Source organism: Ictalurus furcatus, chromosome 15 (genome assembly GCF_023375685.1).
Source record: "Ictalurus furcatus strain D&B chromosome 15, Billie_1.0, whole genome shotgun sequence".
Taxonomy (NCBI): Eukaryota; Metazoa; Chordata; class Actinopteri; order Siluriformes; family Ictaluridae; genus Ictalurus; species Ictalurus furcatus.
In genome coordinates, this window is record NC_071269.1 from 15,895,934 (window position 1) to 15,915,574 (window position 19,641).

General features: G+C 37.9%; 2 protein-coding genes across 3 annotated transcripts in view; both read left to right on the forward strand.

Moving 5' to 3' along the window:
- Positions 1–16,984, forward strand: bgnb (biglycan b). Its single transcript, XM_053643591.1, has 8 exons — positions 1–207; positions 8,803–9,095; positions 12,852–12,964; positions 13,894–14,107; positions 14,244–14,354; positions 14,545–14,638; positions 15,661–15,799; positions 16,043–16,984. The coding sequence occupies exons 2-8, from the start codon at positions 8,843–8,845 to the stop codon at positions 16,238–16,240; spliced, it is 1,122 nt and encodes a 373-aa protein (XP_053499566.1). The 5' UTR covers positions 1–207; positions 8,803–8,842; the 3' UTR covers positions 16,241–16,984.
- A 1,749-nt stretch (positions 16,985–18,733) lies between these two features.
- b4galt3 (UDP-Gal:betaGlcNAc beta 1,4- galactosyltransferase, polypeptide 3) overlaps positions 18,734–19,641 on the forward strand; it is a 10,221-nt gene continuing 9,313 nt past the window's right edge. The window contains exons 1-2 of one of the 2 annotated variants that reach the window (XM_053643295.1): positions 18,734–19,320; positions 19,490–19,571. The gene's annotated coding sequence lies outside the window, so the exon portion shown is untranslated. The remainder of the gene's footprint in view (positions 19,321–19,489; positions 19,572–19,641) is intronic. The other variant, XM_053643296.1, reaches the window with a different exon arrangement.

The window sequence follows — 19,641 nt, forward strand, 5'->3', positions numbered from 1 at the left end:
GTTTGTGAAGGACTTTCAGTCCTCCACTCTGCTGCAGAGTACAGACCTGATACACCGAAAACACGGAGACATTTACTTTCTAGATAGTAAACTATTACGGGGTTTTCAGACTAGTGTGTTATTCTTATGTAAGAGAATTTACGACTATTTGTGAAAAGGATTGTTGACGCTGAGAGAGAATTTAGGGATATTGCTATTTAACCAAAGGTAAGTCTGGTTTTTCCTTTTTTGCACTTTATCCTTGGAGTTTATGATTCGTTGTTTCTTTGTTTTTTTTAGGTTGCTGAGAATAACGTAACGTTATGTATTATATTACGCTATGTATTTTCTTAATATCTAATTCGTCAATTCGTTATATAGGCTAGTTAAATAGTTCATCTCAGTAACTTGTATATAATATTTGTGTGAATGCTTTTGATACAACAGCGAAGAAAAGCAGTTTAGTTAAACCTTTAGCTCATGAACTATAAACTAGTGCTAAAGCAGTATTGAAGCAGTAGATACATCACTGTGTATGTATTAATATTTAGGGTTAGTTGTTGTTTTGTGGTAATGTGTGTTAGGGTCTTTAGATGTCGCTCCAGGGCATTATTCAGAAATAGGATGCTCTCAGGTGGGTGTAAAGAAAGCATTCACAGAAACAAAATCATTACAGAGATTTTCCCTTCACCTCAAATGTTGGCAAGAACTAATAAAAAATAATAAATAAATACATAAATAATTGAAGCTTGTAAATATTAACTAGCACCACGCCAAAAATCATCACACATTTATTATTAAGCCAACTGTTTTGTAGTTTCTGACATAGCTAAAAACCTAAGAGGCAAAATCCATAGACCAACGTGATATGATGGTAAGTGGAAAACATGTATATGTATGTTTTTTCTACTCTCCAACTATTGCTTTAAATCTTATATGTAAAGAAAGTAATGTTTCCTAATAGTCAAAACTCTGCAGCCCATAATGCTAAATACTCTCTCTGATGAAATCTTCATGACAGTGGCTTAAAGACATTTTGTGTTGTTATAACAGTACACTAGTCACATTTTGCTTCATTAGATTTGATTTGATTTGCCAAATCTTACTCATAGTACAAACATTTATTCATCCATTATACTCTCACACTAATGCATGAAGTTCATAGGAAAATAATAGTATGAGGTTCAGAACATGACCATAAACAAAGTGAAGCCATCATGTCTGGACCCCCTTGTAAAAATTTTGGGCCCCTCTGAGAATAGCTTACACTAGCCCACCACCCAACCCCACTTGAGCAGACATGTGTGCTTCATTCACATGTTCCATGGCTCCTACTTCTGAACCCCCAGGTTTCTGACCCCTGCCCATGGTGTGAGCAGAGCAGTTAACAAAAAAGACTGACTGGAAAAGGAAAGAAAGCATGTAAAATAAAAGTGTGGCACCATCTTTTGTAGACTACAACCTTTGGCTTTAGGATGTAGAAGTGAAGAGCTTCTGACTGTTACCTGTAATTCTGTCTTTAAATATATTCATAGAGCACAGATCAAAAACTTCTGAATCAGTATTATTAGATACATTAATATGGGAAATACATTAGATTGCATAAGCATTCATCTCCCATTTACCATATGTACTGTTACAACCTGGTACTGAAATGGACATAACTGGGATTAGATGGCATGAATTTACACAAAATAGCCTATAATACTGAAATGAAGGGAACATCAATATGGTTGGCAACATTATGTACAAAAAAAATTGCATAAATGTTTACCCCCTTTGTTATGAAACCCCTAAGTTAGGTTTGGTTCAACTAGTTGTCCTCAAAAGTCAAATAATTAGTATAACCAAACCAATCCCTGTTTAATACTTTCCCAGAACTTTGTCCCAGACTTGTTTTTATAGCCTTACGCTGTTTATGATGCTGTTTGTATAAATACGTTCTCTAACAAACTCTGGGGCCTTTCAGGAACAGGTGTATTTATATTGAGATCACATGACACATGAGAATTCTGATGGCAATTGGTTGCACAAGAACTACACAGAAATACAGAATTGTAGGGGTTTCACAACAATAGGGGTGAATACTTGTGCAATGACAGTTTTTATGTTTTGTAAATAATTTTTCAAAATGCATGAATCCCACTTATGCAAGGCACTTGTGTAAGTGTGTATGTGCAACTTGTTAGGCTTACAGTGACACAACTCATGTTTGAGCTAATTACAGTTGCCATAGAGAGGAGAGGAGATAATGAGATTTTATATCTTAATAACTTCTGCCTTCTCTCCACATTCTAGCCCCCTCACCCTGCCTTTTGTCCTTTTTAAACAAGTCATGGAAATAGGTTTATCATTTTAAATTACACAGCCTTGCACACCAACTATATCACCAACAGTTTCAAGCCAGACACCACATCCAAAAAGAGTTGTGTCACACACTTTGCCAGGCAGGGGCTTTTTTAGGGACACAAGTCACCAAATTACAGCAGAGAGTATAGTTAATTCCAGCCAAGCATTCATATTTAGGAACCACCCAATGGTTAGTAAGAGAGCAGAACAGTGAATGCACTCCACTAAGGGAAGTTAAAGGGAGTATGAAAGACATGTATTAAATAATTGTCTATTTTAACTTTTGGTGTCACTCAAATGGGTCAGAGACACAGGAAATCGTTGGAAATTGTTGCCCTGCTGGTGAATGAAGTTACATAAAGGTTATGTCGGTTCATTGCCTTTTATAGTGAGATATGTAATAGTTACATGTTTTATTCCTTCTAAATTTGGCATGGAAATTGTGTGATTATCCTAATTGAATGTTGTGTTTTTGATCACTACTGGACATTCAACTTTACTTCCTTATTTATCAAATACTTTAACTATTTTTATATAACTAAATGAATATGTTTATGATTGGTTTGTATGTCTGCCAGAAGTGTAGGAGTACTAAATTATTGAAAATTGAAGCCCCAGTTGTAGGGTTATTTATTTTGGGAGATTTAAAATATCCCCTTGCAAGGTGAGGGTTGCTATTAACAAACACTATTTTTTTTTTCTCCATCACTCCCACTGTCTCACCAATATGATGACTTCAGATTCGAGTTGAGTTGTCCTCATGACTTTGACAGGGACCTGAGACTTGAGATGTCCCTGTTTCTTGCAAAACAGTGACTTTTGATGATGCTGTGATGATGTTGACAATCCTTATTGTTAGTTTGGGTTTCAACTTGTGAAAGTGTTTCATACAGACACAAACATAAAAATCAGTGGGGAAATGATTTCTAATTGTTGTTTTATTAAAGTAAACAAACTTGCTTAGCTACCTAGACAAGGTTCATTTGCTGACTGCTCTATATCTCATTAATCAAATATAATATAAATGAGTGCTAATGTCTGGAGGGTTGTATTTTAATTAAAGATTTCAAATTCATGTTTGTAGTCCTCAGACTAGGTGGAGACTATAACAGATGTATTAAAACTGTAAACTTTTATGGGCAGTGACGCAGATGCTTGAAGGTTAAAACCTATTCTTGTTTCAGAGTTATAATGTGAACACATTGTCTACATTGTGCAAGAAGTTATTAAACCCTGTGTATTTGCATATGATTTTCATACCATTTGCAAGTTCATCGTCTTTTAGATCAGCTCTCTCACTTTAGTTCCCATCACGTTGCACTTTATTCTCCTTTTGTTCTGTTTTCTTTTCTTTTTCTCTCACACCACTGCACCACTAAGACTAACACAGTGCCTGGATGAGGTGACAGAAATAGTTGCCTGCAGCCCCTGGAGAAGGGGAATGTGGTCAAGTAATTACCAGGAGAAACCATTCTTTGGTGTAACCCTTGTCCTTCTGTGGGTCAGGTCTAACTTTTAACTTTTTTGTTTGCATTGGCAAAAGACAAACATTTTTGTGCAGCTTTCCTTTCTCCTTCTTTTTTTCCATCGCTTTTTATTCACATAAATAGGATTGTACAGTCCGATCTTTCTGTTACCATTTATAGTTCAGCCTATCTCTGTGTATTTGGATTCTGCTGAAATAGCCTGCTGATCAGATTCCTGATCAAAGATTTCCCACACCATAAAAATACCACAGGGTCTCGCTGTGTGCTGTAGCTGAATGAAATGTCCCTGAGAAAAGTTGTGTATAAGTGTATTTCATTTTTATAAAAATATATATTTATTCACAATATGGTGCTATAATGGTTATAATGTATTCTGTAGACTGCAGGGCAAGCAATATGCAGAGACCAATGGCTAGTTTTTTCTTGGTCCCGACATTCCTCCAGCCAAGCCGAACTGGGAGTATGGTATAATTTAGCTGCTATTTTTACAAATAGGAACACACTGTAGATAGATTTTTTTTAATGATATTTTATTCAACAGCATGAGAGAAATGCTTGCACTTTTCAGTTTTTAAACAATGTCATAAGTTGCTCTTTCATAGTATTGACTTGACACCATGATAAATATTTCAGACAATAATGCAGACCCAGTAAGGTAATAATACTGGGATGGGTTCCCCTTTGAGTCTGGTTCCTCTCAAGGTTTCTTCCTCATATCATCTCAGGGAGTTTTTCCTTGCCACCATCGCCTCTGGGCATTGCTCATTAGGGATACATTTATAAATTTAAAATTTATATCCTAAATTTATATATTTCCGTGAAGCTGCTTTATGATTAATGTCCATTGCTAAAAGCACTATACTGAAAAAATAAAATTGAATTGAATTGAAGACTACAAAGCGCATATGTGGTGAAGATTTCAGACTCCCTTTTCTTTGGTGGTCTGTTTGGGGGACAGATCAAAGGTTATGCCCTTGCATGGTCCAGCTGTATTTATTGTCTTAGCAGCAGAAAGAATGTTGTAACATCACATTTGAAGAGAGAGGTTAAGAATTCAATAGAATGGTGTTAATATTAATATAGGATCTCTATTTGTTTATTGGGTCTTTACATATTCAAATTTTCGCACATTTAACCATTAGTTATGTAAATAAATGTAGTCAGATTACTTGTAATGTGCTTTAACAGCAAAAAATTTATATTAGGGGTGGGTGATATGACGAGTTACATTGTGCCTTCATTCTGTGAAACCTAGCCTGGGCAATTTCCCTCCAGAATGTCAGAGGGCACCCTCTACTGAATTTTGAATGACTTCTTGACAGTAAGGCTGCACACAGAGATCAAGTCTATATGCTTATTTTCTGGGTAACCGATACATGGACTTGAACTCTGTGCGAAACCTTAATTTGTGCCTTCAACTGTGTTCTGAGTCATGTTTTTTGGATAGTGAGCTCGTATATGACCTTGTTTGAGTCTTCTCAACTTTGCTGCTTGCCTAGTCTGTTGATCTTTTTTTGTTGGATTTAAATTTTTGGTTATTTTGTCCCTTACTCACTTTTAAGTGCTCACCTGGCCCACCACTACTTTTAACCCAGTGCTGCTGAACCACTTGTATGCTGGCTTCAAGTAGGAATTCTGAGAAGTATTCAATCACCCGGAAATGGGCAAGGATGCCGGAGAAAGACCTCGCAATATAAGTCAAGGTAGAACAGTCTACCTAACAGTTTCTATTCTGGGAACAGGGGGCCACATGTGCTCTTAGATCTCCTGTCGCTGCATGGTTCTTCTTTGTAGAAAAAAAGTTGGCAGACTCTGACATTGCATTGATTACAGGGGTCTGAATTCTGTCACTGCCAAATACCCGTACCCACTATCCTTGTTCCATTTTCCATTGAACAGTTAAGAGGGGCAAAAATCTTTACTAAACTTCAACTATGAGGTGCATGCAACCTGGTTCATATAAGTGAAGAGGATGCGTGGAAGACCACCTTCATCATTAACACCAGTCATTATGAATATTTGGTGATGCCATATGGGCTAATGCTTTTAACTCACCAGCTCAAGGTAAAAATAAGTCTTTCTGTTTGATATCACCCACAGCGGATTGGTCATTTGGAATGCCTGAACCAAGAGATCTTTGATCATATTGTAGGAACAACCAACAGGAATAAGTTAACTCCACTGAGGAGAGTATGCACAAACTTATCCACTGGCTGTCCACATTGGGATTTCGACCCTTTCTCTTATGTACCACAACCTTTTTGTGTACCAACCATTTGGTAATAAAAACCTCTGCACATGGATCCTGGAAAGTTATCCTGATATCGTGAGAAGTTTCTTTTTACAAATTCAAATGAAGGAGGGTGGTGTTTTGGATTTCATTCAACTTCATACATATAAACTTGTAAGAAAAGATTCAAGTGATAACCTTGTCCATAACCTTAAACTTTTAAAATTTTCATACAATCTGAGTCATGCAAATTCTTACTAATTTATAAGTCTGAGGTTCACAGAATGGTTTAGTAAACTGACTCTGTCAAAGTGCCTTGCTTAAGCTGACAGAGAAGCAGAGTGCTTCAATTCTGATCCCCTTCCCAAAAAACTGCAATACTGTTAAAATAAAACTACTGTTATTTTATTCAGGAGGAGAACATTGCTTTTGGTTGTGAGTTGAAGTGGCTCAAAGGTTCAAATTTTAGGGCTGGAGATACATTTAATAGTGGAAAGCAATTGGTGGGCTTGCTTCATTGTTAGATTAGGAGAACATGTTCAGGGATTATCAGATGGGAAGATAGAGGAAGCTTAGTTTAAAAAGCTTAGAGTAAAGCTTAGTTTAAAATTCAGATGAATGATTGTAGTACCAGCAGTGGTCGGGCAGTTTCTTTAACTCCTTTGCCACGGAGTGAACCGTTAGCTCATCTCAATTCCTGTCACAGTAGAGACACAATCACCCTCATCTGGAAGAGGTTCAGCCATGACATCATGAACTTTCTGTCCACCCTCCCAGACACGTACATACGGACTGAATGACAGAAATAACCCCACCTTCCCCTTTCCTGTCTAATGAATAGCTTGTGTGTTTGTAAAGGCCTGTTAGACTTTTCCACTGACACCACAAACTGTATAATCAGTTCTGACCCAGACACACATATGCACACAGTTTGTCTCATTATTTTCTCCATTCTGCTATAATTTTGGGGATTATTATTATTTTTTTTTTACAGCCTGACAAGAATTATTATTCAAAATGCATTTCTGACTGTGAAATCAGATTTGGCAGTGATTAAAGTGGATTCTCTTGGCCCTGACATGGCTCAGGCCTAGGACACCTCACCGTGTTGCCCACCATGACAGTGGAATTTCTTTTTTTATATATATTTTGTAATATAATTCTGTAGACTATATTTTAAATTCATCATGCTGTGCATTCCACACCAAAAATGTCTGCTAATTGCTAAAGTGCTTTAGTGGTAAATTAGTGGTTATTTGGGAGCTTTTTATGGTTGCAAATTGCACCTCGTCCTTGCTGTTCTGCTCCCAAGACAGAGAGAATATTCTAGTGCTTTTATTTTTAGATTTTTATTTTTATTTTAGATTTTTATCTGGTTTTCACATACACACTTGTTAATCCTCCACTATTGCATGAGAGCTACCAGCTGGGGAGGGAAAGGCACTAATTCATGCTTTCTCTAAGAAATGTGCAGCTCTGCCACTTTGTCTTCTTGTGCTGTTCATGCAATGTCACAGCTTTTGCTCTTTTGGACTCATGACCATTGGTGGCTATTGCATGGAATGTCAGGAATTGAACTTGCAATCTTCCAACAATAGGGTGAACACTATTCTGTTGCGCCACTTGGGAGCCACATTCTATGTTTATGTGTCTGCACAAGTGAGGACAACTAAAGATATCAGATTAACCATATACTGTACTTGCACCGATTAACCTGATTGAGCTGAACTCAGGGTGTCTATATTTTTGGATTTCTTAATATGTGATAATGGTTTTTATACGATTTAAGATATGAATTATACTGTTTATGTGGAAATCAGATAGCTAGAAATCAGGATTATTAGCAAGCATGTAAATGCACACAGTGCAGTATTAATTTCCAGTGCAGGTGCAGAGTTTGTAACCCTATTAAATTTATGCATGGCAGAAACCAGTGAACCACTGGGCTATTTATTCAAAGTGTCTGTTGAAAATGATGCTTAGCAGACTTGCTGACTTGTGAAAAACTGTAATATTATTGAAGAGAAGCTGGTCTGAATTTATGTAATACAAGAGTCCTTTTATCATTGCATTACACACTGTTGCAGTGTTATTACTTTTTTCTGAATATTGGTCAAGCCTATATATAAAAATATCTTCTTTCGTTTGCGTGACAAGCTGTTGGCCCAGCTTACAAACGTTAGCAGGTAAGCATGTCCTAAAGGGATAGTAGTACAACATCCTTCCATTAAAGTCACCTTTGAGAGTAGACCTAGCTATTACTTTCAAAAATCCGCAAAATGTAAATATTAATGTGAATACTAAATATGTTTGGCTTCATATCACATTTCTTTTCATTGGGCGGCTGTGACTCAGGTGGTAGAGCGGATTGTCCACTAATCGTTGGGTTGGCGGTTCGATTCCTGGCCCACATGTCTCCAAATGCCGAAGTGTCCTTGGGAAAGACACTGAACCCCAAGTTGCTCCAGATGGCAAGCTAGCGCCGTGCATGGCAGCTCTGTAGCCGTTGGTGTGTGAGTGTGTTGGTAAATGGGTGAATGAGAAACACTGTAAAGTGCTTTGTAGAACTGCTAAGGTTAAAACAGCGCTATATAAGAGTGGACCATTTCATTCATTTCTTTTTTTTTTTTCCCCCTCAGTGTAATAATTTAATTAATAAATAACATGTTACCTTCTACAGACTAAACCAAAACACAAATTGATTACTTTTTTAAATCATTATTATAAGAAAACAATCATTTCATTCATTTCTTGCAGGTCTGAGCATACGTGTTTGTGCTCTGTCAGTATCTCAGTGATGGTCTCCTACTTCTCTCTCCTGCTGCTGCTGAGTGTGTTCAGCTTGACCTCCCTCTCACTGGCGCTGCCCTTTGAGCAGAGGGGCTTCTGGGACTTTGGCATTGATGGCGATGGGGGTGGTCTGACAGTAATGATGAGGGATGAAGAGGAAGGCTCGGCTGTGCTACCCACAGAACTGCCGCCGATTGAGGTACCTGTGTGTCCATTTGGGTGCCAATGTCATCTGAAAGTGGTACAGTGCTCTGATCTGGGTGAGTAATGTGTGTGTATGTGTGTGTGTGTGTGTGTGTGTGTGTGTGTGTGTGCCTGAAGGAGAAGAGAGAGAACAAAAGAGATGCAAGCCTAGTTAAAATATGAATAAACAAGCAAATTAATCAGGTAACATAGGAACCCATTTAAAGGATAAGTGAAAGTTGGAAAGATAAACACAACCCCTCGTCTCAGTAAAAAAAAAATTATATTCTGAGTGGTTAGTCTGAGAGGGAGACATAGAGAAAACGACAGGCATACTTTAGGGATTTACTCAAATAGCCTGGAGGAAATGTGGACTTTGATGGCAAATGAGATGAATGAGATGGTACTGTGCAATTTCCTTGCAAGCATCAAGAAGAAATTTTGTGTTGTCCTTGGGACAGACAGACAAGGGATATTTGACCAAAATATGGAAATAGAGTGATGTCCTGCAGACAGAGATATGCTGAAAATCTGAGTTTGAAGAGCTTTTGTTTGTCTGTAAATTAAAATCAAAATGGATGATTCATCTATCCCCTGAACCTATAGATGTTGGGACAATTGTCCTTGTTAAAAGAAGCATACGTCAAAGAGTGATATACTTCCTGTTGGCTGTTCTCCGTCCTCTGTTTTACATTCCACTGCTGGGAATTAACAGAAATATGTTGTTTTACAGTGAACTGTGTGTAAATTTGTAATTACTACATTGTCATTAATCAACTGTCTCCAAAATAGACACTATAAATAACACCTGAAGTGAGAAGAGAAGAGAAGAGAGAGTGAGAGAGAGATTGAGAGAGAGAGTGAGAATGCAGGAAATATTTTTTTCTTTTGTGTATTTTTATGTATACATCTATTTTGTGTATGGGAGTCTATTTGTGTGTCTTTTGCTTTATGATAAATACATAGTTAAACAAAATAGTTTCACCAAGCAGCCTCAAGGGTTCTACTGTTTGTCCCTGTAGCAAAGCTTTAAAGGATCTACAACACAGGGTTTACTTTTCAGTTCAAGTAAAACCCATTTTAAAAAACAGTTAACCATTTAAAATCATTAACCATCCAAAGTTAGTTTTTTTCACCTAGGCCAGTTGAGAAACCTTTTTAGCCGTTGGAGCTACTTGGAGCCGCTCAAGGGTGCAGCAGGTAGAGTTGGCAGCCCTGGTACAATCCTGACCTCAGGCTACTCTCTGTGTGGAGTTTCTTTGCATGTTCTCCATGTATCTGTATGGGTTTCCCCTGGGTTCTATAGTTTCTTCTCACCTCCTAAAAACATACCAGTATTGGGAGTGACTGTGTTACATTGCCTCTAGGTGTGAATGTGTGTGTGCATAGTCCCCTGTGCCAAAGTAGCATCCCATTCAGGGTGTATGGCCACATGACAAGTGTTCCTGGGATAGTCTCTGGATCCACCGCAAAAAAGTGGTTACTGAAGATGAATGACTGAATGAATGAATGAAATACCCAATTGTACATTTAATCTGTTTTCAGAATATCCCACATATATATTTTGACAAGTTGTATCTCATAATGCTGTCTAAAAGATGTTGAAACAGAGGTTTAGCCAATTGTGTGTCGGATTTATTTAAAATATAAGCCAGCTTTTAGAGTGCAGATTTGTGGGACATTGTGGTTGGTTTGCTGCAGTTGGGGTGTAATTTAGTTTTGAGTTGTGGTTGGAACTCAACCACAACTCAAATTGTGGGGATTTGTTGGATACCCATGAAAAGTTGTCAGACTGGGCTGGCTTATTGTTGATTTTATGGAATGGCAGTTGGGAAACCAGCTAAGAATCAAATTAAGATAACCAACATTTTCAACCAACACAAAAGCCTATCTCAGTTTTATTAATTAGTTATGCGCTACTAATGGCACAGCATATATACACCAGCCTTGCTCAAGAGCCTAAGAGTGGCTGTCTGGCAGTTCTGGGATTCAAATACACACCTTTCCAATTACTGAGCCACCATTTCCTTCAGCTAGTACATAACGATGCCTTACTGTTGACATAAAATGGTTTCTAATAAGGTGAGTGGTATTCAATTTCCCTCTCATGTATTTCTGACCCCATTTAAGCTATAAGCTGCAGTTATTTAACATTTATTGCACTGTAGATGACTGCAGTTAAATAGAGGTAGAGGAGGGGCTGGTGTAATTCACTCCTTTTTACTGAGGGGGGCTCATGAATATTCAACTGCAGGTTTTATGGCATTGAACTATTGCAAAATAGTCATGGCCAAACCCCACAGATAATATTACCATAAGTTGTGTTATAGTTACCTCTTAGTCTTGAGTGCAGCTCCATTTATAGCCAGTATGTTTGACTGCTGTTAATGTTTATGTGGTTTCTTTGCTGCCTGTAAAACGGACAGCTTCATGGTTCATGGAACATCCTAAAAACACTACGCTTTTGCTCACATTAAATACTTCATATCTCAGCACTGAATGTAACATAAGCTGTGAGATTTGGGGTGTTACATTTCATTTTTATTTGCTTTCACTTGCTGACATAGAGGAAGCCCTGACCAAAGAGCTTCTGTAAATCTAAACCAGCTGGAGAGCATATGGTGTATCTTGGTGGGGATCAAAGCAAAAGTCCCCACAAGGACAGTTATATCTGACAGTGTTGACCTTATGGGGCATTTGGCTGGTCCACAAAACTGACGATTTTATTTAAAAAACTAAAAGAGCCTAAAGGTTCCTTTTGGCTACTGAATTACTTTTGCCTCTCTATCGGCATCTCCGTTTAAAACATAAAACTGCAAGTTACTTGCAGATTTTTTATTTAAATTTTTACATGGGTTGTGCTACAGCACTGCTCCTCTGGGCGGATGAATCTGATGGTTTGAGGTTTTCATATGGGTTGTATATTAGCTCCGATACTTGACAATGGAGGAGGCGGCAGTTACAGTTTTCTTGGAGTAGAGGTGAGTTGCTGTCTCTCATAGCTAGCAGAAAATAAGTGCAATTTACCACATTGACCATAGCAAAAAACAACATCAACAACAGCAAAAACAACAACATAGATAACATCTCTGCGTCACTCTTCAATCCCTTCAGATCTCGGCGTATTCGGCACCTCTCAAAAACCATACCAGTATTTATTCTCATTTTAGCACGGGCTCTGTCAGTTTCCCTTTTTGACTGCAGGCTCTCTGCAGTTCGAGGCTTCTTGGTTTTGACAACAGCTTATTCCCCAGATGATTGCGTTTAGAACTATCCAGATTAAAAGCAGCCATCTAGATGACAAGTTTAAATTCTAAGCAACTCTTGTAAGGACAAGCTACAAACACTCCACCATCCTCAGCTGCCACACACACGATATAGTAGCCGACTTTTCTTCTTTCTGTTTATGGACATGACATAACCACGCAAAGGCTTGGTAACGTCAAAGGCCACCCAAATGACATCAAACTGACATTTCCTGCAAAATTGGACCGGACATATCAAATTATAAATCATTATTATAAGCTTACCATTGCAAGTAAGGTAAGGTAAGTAGACAGTTTTGAACACTGATTATTTTACGTACTTCCTCAATAACTGATTTTTGTTCATTTTTAACAGAAAAAAAAGGTTGATACTGCAGCTTTAAGGTTAGGGTTAGGTTTAGCTGTAAGCACAGCATAAATTAGCTGCATTAATAATTGTTTATAATGTACTGTATTGTTTATAATAATGTGTTTATCATGTATATGTTGTCAGCCGTATGTGTACACACTTGTATATGTATAGAACTGCTGTAAAATAGAACGTATACAATTTGTGTTTGTGTTCAGGTTTGACCTCAGTCCCTCAAAACATCCCAACTGACACCAAGCTGCTAGATTTGCAGAACAACCGCATTACAGAACTGAAAGAGAATGACTTCAAAGGCCTCAGTAACCTCTATGTAAGTAAGGCTAGCAAGATGTACCCATAAAGAAAGATCATGAAGGGGCATATTTTTTATCAAGAATTTTACTGGAGGGTTGAATGACTGCTGAACTACACTGCTATATGGACAGATATATAGATAGAGGGAAAATATGTGGGAGGAAAGATGACAAAACAATCCAACAGGATGTTGAAACAGACCATGCTGTCCTGCAGCAGAATGCCCCTGCTGTTCTGAGAGTGTGGGTTTCTGCCAAACTGAATATTTTAGTTCCGTCCCGTACTCACAGCCAGCACTTTTTTCCTCGTCATTTATTTAGAGCCCTAACCAAACTCAATATTTAACATGGCAAATCCATGAGATGAGAATATACTGTTAAAATGACTCTTAATTAATACCCTGTATTTAAAAGAAATGGTTCTTCAAAGGTACTTTTGTTTTTAAGGGTTTGATCTTTCTAATGGGGTTCTTCTTGGAAACTTCTGACAGGGCAACCCTTTTGGTTTCTCCTAATGGACCAAAAGATCCTAGATTAGGGTATTAGGGTGCTACTTTTCAAACAATGTACATTGAATGGGTGCTGTATTCCACATGTTCTCAAATGTTTTGCAGTTAAGGACCACATTACCTATAAAGTAAATCCCATGCACAATTTATTTTATTAACATAAGACAACTCTTAAGTTAGGCTCATTATTTGAGTGTGAACAGTAATGTTCTGGTTATTTATTGGAGCCATCATCGAACTTTCTACCCACAGAACATCAGCTGACTTGTTTTTGAGTTATTGAGGTTTTGATTAAACCCATTCAATTCAACTGAACAATTAAACAGGTGAATAACTATAAGAACTCAATAACAAATACAACTTTGAGAACCACTAATTACTTGCACAGTTTTGGATTGTAATATCTGATTTGTTTCTGTTTCTCTCTGTCCTGTCAGGCTTTGTCACTGGTCAACAATCAGATCTCTAAAGTTCATCCGAGGGCCTTCACACCACTAAAGCACCTACAGAAGCTTTATTTTTCCAAGAACCAGCTGACAGCGATGCCCAAAAACCTGCCGCCTTCACTGGTGGAGTTGCGCATCCATGACAACCACATTAAGAAGGTGCCTGCGGGCTCCTTCTCTAACCTCGGCAGCATGCATTGCATAGGTCTGGAGCTCCCTCACTATTATGTGGAACAGTGTTTGTACTTTGTCCCAACAGTTCCCTTTTTAGATGCAGACTGTTGGTTTTGTGGTGGATGCTCTGACTAATTTTTTACCATCTTTTGAAACTTTCCTTGCAGAGATGGGTGGGAACCCCATTCAGAACAGTGGCTTTGAGCCTGGAGCTTTCAAAGGTCTCAAACTCAACTACCTGCGCATCTCAGAATCCAAGCTAACCGGCGTGCCTAAAGGTGATTATCTGAGTCAGATATTTATTCTATCCATATGATTAACCAAAGGAATCTATGTTTTGATATTCTCTGGTTCATGTTTGCCTTCCAGTGTTGTTAAACCATGCAAGGTCTGATTTTTATTCGGTTGTGCACAATGCCAAACACTTGCCTGTTCTGATTGTATTGTGATTAATCCCTCTTCTCTCAGATCTCCCTGACAGCCTCCATGAGCTCCATTTGGACCATAACCAGATCCAAGCAATTGAGCTGGAGGACCTGAGGCGCTACAAGCAACTGTATAGGTCAGTCAAACTCCCCAATTTTTGCAGCACTGGTCATGAGGCTTCCTTGTGGCAACAGTGCCACCTAATGTTCTAATCCATATACAGTACTGTGCAAAAGTTTTAGGCACCCTATTTTTTTTTTAGTACAAACTTTGTTATAGATTTTTGTTTTTTGATGTCTACATTATCGAGTCAGTACAAAAACATTTTAGATTTCCAAACATTAGTTTTCCAGCACAAATTTAAATGTTACAGAAAAATGTTTGTATTTCATTAAAGAAAGCAGCATATTAACTGGTAAGATACACTTTTCAGACAAAAAAACATAATGAAGGCTGCTGGATTTTGCTGCAAAAATGAGAATCAAGTGCGACAGTCAAAGTCTCCAGAAGAACCTTGTCTGGTTCAGCAACATGCTCAGTAAAACTTACAGCTCATTGGGGTTGCCACACACAATATTGCCTTTGTTTCAGTTATTATTGTTTACTGCTCTTTATAGTATTTTTTTAAAATGGAGAAACATTTAATTTCCTTATTTTTGAAGGCATCGTTGCACTACAGCATTGCTTTGCATGTGCCGAAGACTTTTGAACAGTACTGTACATACACCAAGGAATGAGGGTGTAGATTAAATGTTTCCTATAAAGTTAAAAGTATTTTTAATGATGAACAGTGAAATTTAGTATTATTTTACCTACAAAAAACACTCGGACACAGGCAATTATTGTGTATTTATTGCACTTTAAACCAATAAAAGCTAAAACAACCAGGATTTGTCTAAGGAGGTGTTGTCCTATTTTGTTCAAATTACCTCTGTTCATTTAAACTCAGAGCATTGGGCCTAGAAGATTTAATCTTTCGTATAACCTGTCTGGTGAAGCTAAAATATGTAATCAGGTTCCCTGGATTTCCATGTCAGTATGTTGCTTTCCTTAATCTGTTGCCATCCTGTACCTTTTCTTACATATATATATATATATATATATATATATATATATATATATATATATATATATATATATATATTTGTGCATTTTCAGACTAGGCCTGGGTTATAACAACATTCGCAATATTGAGAGCGGCAGCCTGTCCTATTTGCCAAACCTGAGAGAACTGCATTTAGAAAACAACCGGCTGACCCGTGTCCCCAAGGGCCTGGCTGACATGAAGTATCTGCAGGTGAGTGGGGATGGTACGGGACGTGAGGAAAGCATACATTGAATATGTCTGGCAAGGTCACGTCTGGGATAGGTCAGATCTGTCATGTAAGATGGAAAGGTTAGAAACAGGGAGCTCAGTGTTGAAGGAAAGAAGCAGGACTAGAGAGCTGCCTCAAGAAAAGCTAGACCCTGATACAAACACACACAAAAGTAACAAATCTAACCCTAATCAAAAACTAAATTCTTATAATTCATCTTTCAGGTGGTGTACCTGCATTCCAACAACATAACCCAGGTACGCGTGGATGACTTCTGTCCTCAAAGTTATCACATGAAGAAGAGTTTCTACAATGGCATTAGTCTTTATGGAAATCCCGTCCAATACTGGGAAGTTCAGCCCGCAACGTTCCGCTGTGTTAGTGACCGCTTGGCCATTCATTTTGGAAACTACAAGAAATAGATGCACACGGAGCCAGAGAGAAGAAAGAAGGAGTGATGGATATTGAACAATATCAAAATAAAACTGAAGAGTGGAAAGAAAATCACAAGAGTAGAGTGGGGAATAAAATGTACAGTGGGTTTAGATTAGAGTGGTCTTGATACACGAGGATCTTAAAAGCAGTTTAATAAGAAATGGAGGCTTGTCATGTTTCAAATGTACAGCCTGAGAGCACAGCTTGGCAACATGCTAGGATATATTCACTCAACCATTCACTGAAGTACCTTTCAGTTTTTATAATAACTGTTATTGTTCATCAGATATGTTTAGTAGTAATTACTATGTATTATTATTATAGGTTATTATTGTTGTTATTATTATCATTATCATTATTATTATTATAACAGAGAAATTAAATATAGATATTAATAGTAATTTGCTCTTTATGTGTAGATCTGCCTATATGAGTGTCTTACTCAGTCACTGTCCCGCTTCTTGTGCTTTTGGTGTCTCTTCCTGAGGGGGTGTAGTAAGTATGTACTGTATATGATAAGAGACTACTTGTCCTATACTTTAAAGAGCAGTTTGTCAGGCTCCATATGTCCATTCAGTATCGTTACTGAGCCTGGAGCTGATCTGTTCTAATGTACTGTTTTGCACATTGCCTCTTCGTATTCCAGATGGAAGTTCTGGATGGGTTGAGCCTGTCCATGCTTGTACTCTGCTCATCTGCTACATTTTGAGAATAAAATAAAATTCTTTATGACTTGATAATGGTCTAAAATATGTACATACATTTATATACTGTATATATATATATATATATATATATATATATATATATATATATATATATATATATATATATTGTATATATATACACACGTGTGTGTGTGTTAAATATTGTAAGTTATAAAATCAATATAACCTAGTCTTTTCTGCACCCCTGCTTATTATTAGATATTTACTATTTACTAATGTGAGTAATATAGTAAAATAGTAAAATAGATCAGGAAATACACAAAAATGTGCATTGCTGGGTGATTAATATATAAAATATTGTGTTCTATCCTAAAACATATGCCAGTATGAATGTCTAGTTACATTTTATCAGGTAAACCTACCATGTGTAGACAGACAACCTGTATGACCAGGTATTATTTTGGGTGGTGGGCCAGTCGCAATTAGAAAATTGTCCATAGAAAAGATGAACTGCAGTCTCTTAACGGTACACCTACAAGGTGGAACAAGAGGCAAGGTAGGAATGCAATACAGTTATCATTAAGTGTTCACAGCTTAACAGCAACACTTTGGAGCCATATCTTACCAGCTCTGCTGAGAATGGCTCATCAGTTAAATAACAATGTAGCGGTGGTCGTATGGTATTCCTTTTTAATTAATGTGCACTGTAAAGGGAGACTGACAAATTGTGCATAGTATCAGATGGGCTATAGTCAGCGCATATATGATAAATGTGACTTGCATTAAATGTTAATGAGTGCAGATACAAGGCAGGCATATGATGCCCACTGACTATGACCCTGGGGGCTTGAGCCCCTGCTCATAAACTCTCAGACCCTCTTGGGTGGCATGTATAAAATATATGGCCTTTAGGTGGCTACCAAAGCAAAGCTGTAGCCTGGAGTGCACCTGAAACAGAGGATTCATTTCAAATCAGGTCATTTGGCACACCTAATTGATAAGAGCCGACATTTTCTGCTCCTTTTTTTCCCTTAGAGTTTGCGATATTATGACTGGTGATTGTTCTTCTTCGCCTAACTATGGCTGAGAGTGTTTCATGAATTCTTACTCTACCTTTTAATTAACAAAATAACATTACTTTGCATTGCAACCAGGTTACTATTTTACATAATCATGGAACCAGCAAGACACTACAAATGGTAATTGACAAAAACAATAAACAAGCATAAAAGACATTAATGTTAACGTACATTAACTGCATACTGTACATCTTCAATAAGCAGCAGAGCAGCAGATCCTCCCTGCCATGCTGCTTTATTCACACAACTTAGAGTCAAACACAGTTCAAAATTCCCACTAACGTACAAATCAGATATGGCAAAGAAGGAAGACAGATATACTATGTTACACAGTGTATATACTGCATAGCAATATGATAACAGGTCTTGACAGATTTAGGTCTTCCAGTGGTGCCATTTATTTCCTCCCTATTCCATGTGCACAGGCCTGATCCCAGTGGAATGAGTGAATTTTGAGTGAAAATCTTCTAACAACACCACATCTGTCCCCAAAAGAAAAAAAAGGGTCATTAACTAACAGTCCACAGATAGGCTACTTGTATCTGGATGCTTAATTGAGTGTTATGTCTTACAGAATAGGCCACAGTACTCATGTTTTAGACTTCACCACTGGAGTCGCCAAATCGCGCACACACACACACACAACTGCTGCGAAGGCATAATGGAGACAACTCGTACACACGTTTCCACATAAAGGTTTTTTTTTAATCAATCCAGATGTGTGCGTGGGAAATGTACGCACATGCATACATCAGGCCCCAAATTGGAAAACAGTGAAGCAATAACTGTACAGTATAATTAACAATGCATGCGTTTTAACTACTAAAAAATCGCTCTGTTGTGTGTGCGTGTTTTAGACGCATGCACTCTTCTAGTTTAGGGATGAAGCAACGCTGCGAAATTTATTCACCTGTAAGCTTTTGAGCTGTGTGTCAGTGCGAGTGGAGCTGGCAAAAATAGATTTAAGATACGGCACATTACTCTAAGAAAGGTTACATCGACGTGTTTGTGGTGATATTGCCTCTTTCTCTGCTGTTGCTGCTTTCTCTCGGGCTGAGCTGTTGCTTCTCGGTGAATGAATGAAGGCGCGTCACTGCGGTGCTCCCTCAACATGGCCGTCAGCGCGCTGGACATGGACGCCTGATCAGACACACTTTCACTCGCTAGGATGTGCGAAACGGCCTCGGTTTGCATATGCTTCTGTTTTGCGGTCGACTTGATTACTGACAACCGATAAAATCACAGCCTTGCTGATTCAGCCCCGGATGAAGGCCAGTGCTGGAGCCCCGGGCTGGATTTGAGAAGCGGCGCTTGAAAGAGGTGAGATCAGGAAAAACTGCATAATTTCCATTTAACATTAAAGCCTCCATAACATTATTATTATTGTAGTTGTTGTAATTATTGTTGTTGTTGTTATTGTTATTATTATTATTATTATTATTATTATTATTATTATTATTATTATTATTATGAGTTGTGAATTATACAGTTTGTGCAGGGTGTACAATGTTTTGTTGCGTGCCAGAGGAAGAGGAGGCTGAGCACTCTGACTAGTGTGGATGAGAGCACAGGTACTGTTTCATTCATTACTACTAATGTCTCCTGTTCCCATTCATGCTTTATATACACTTATGTATATTA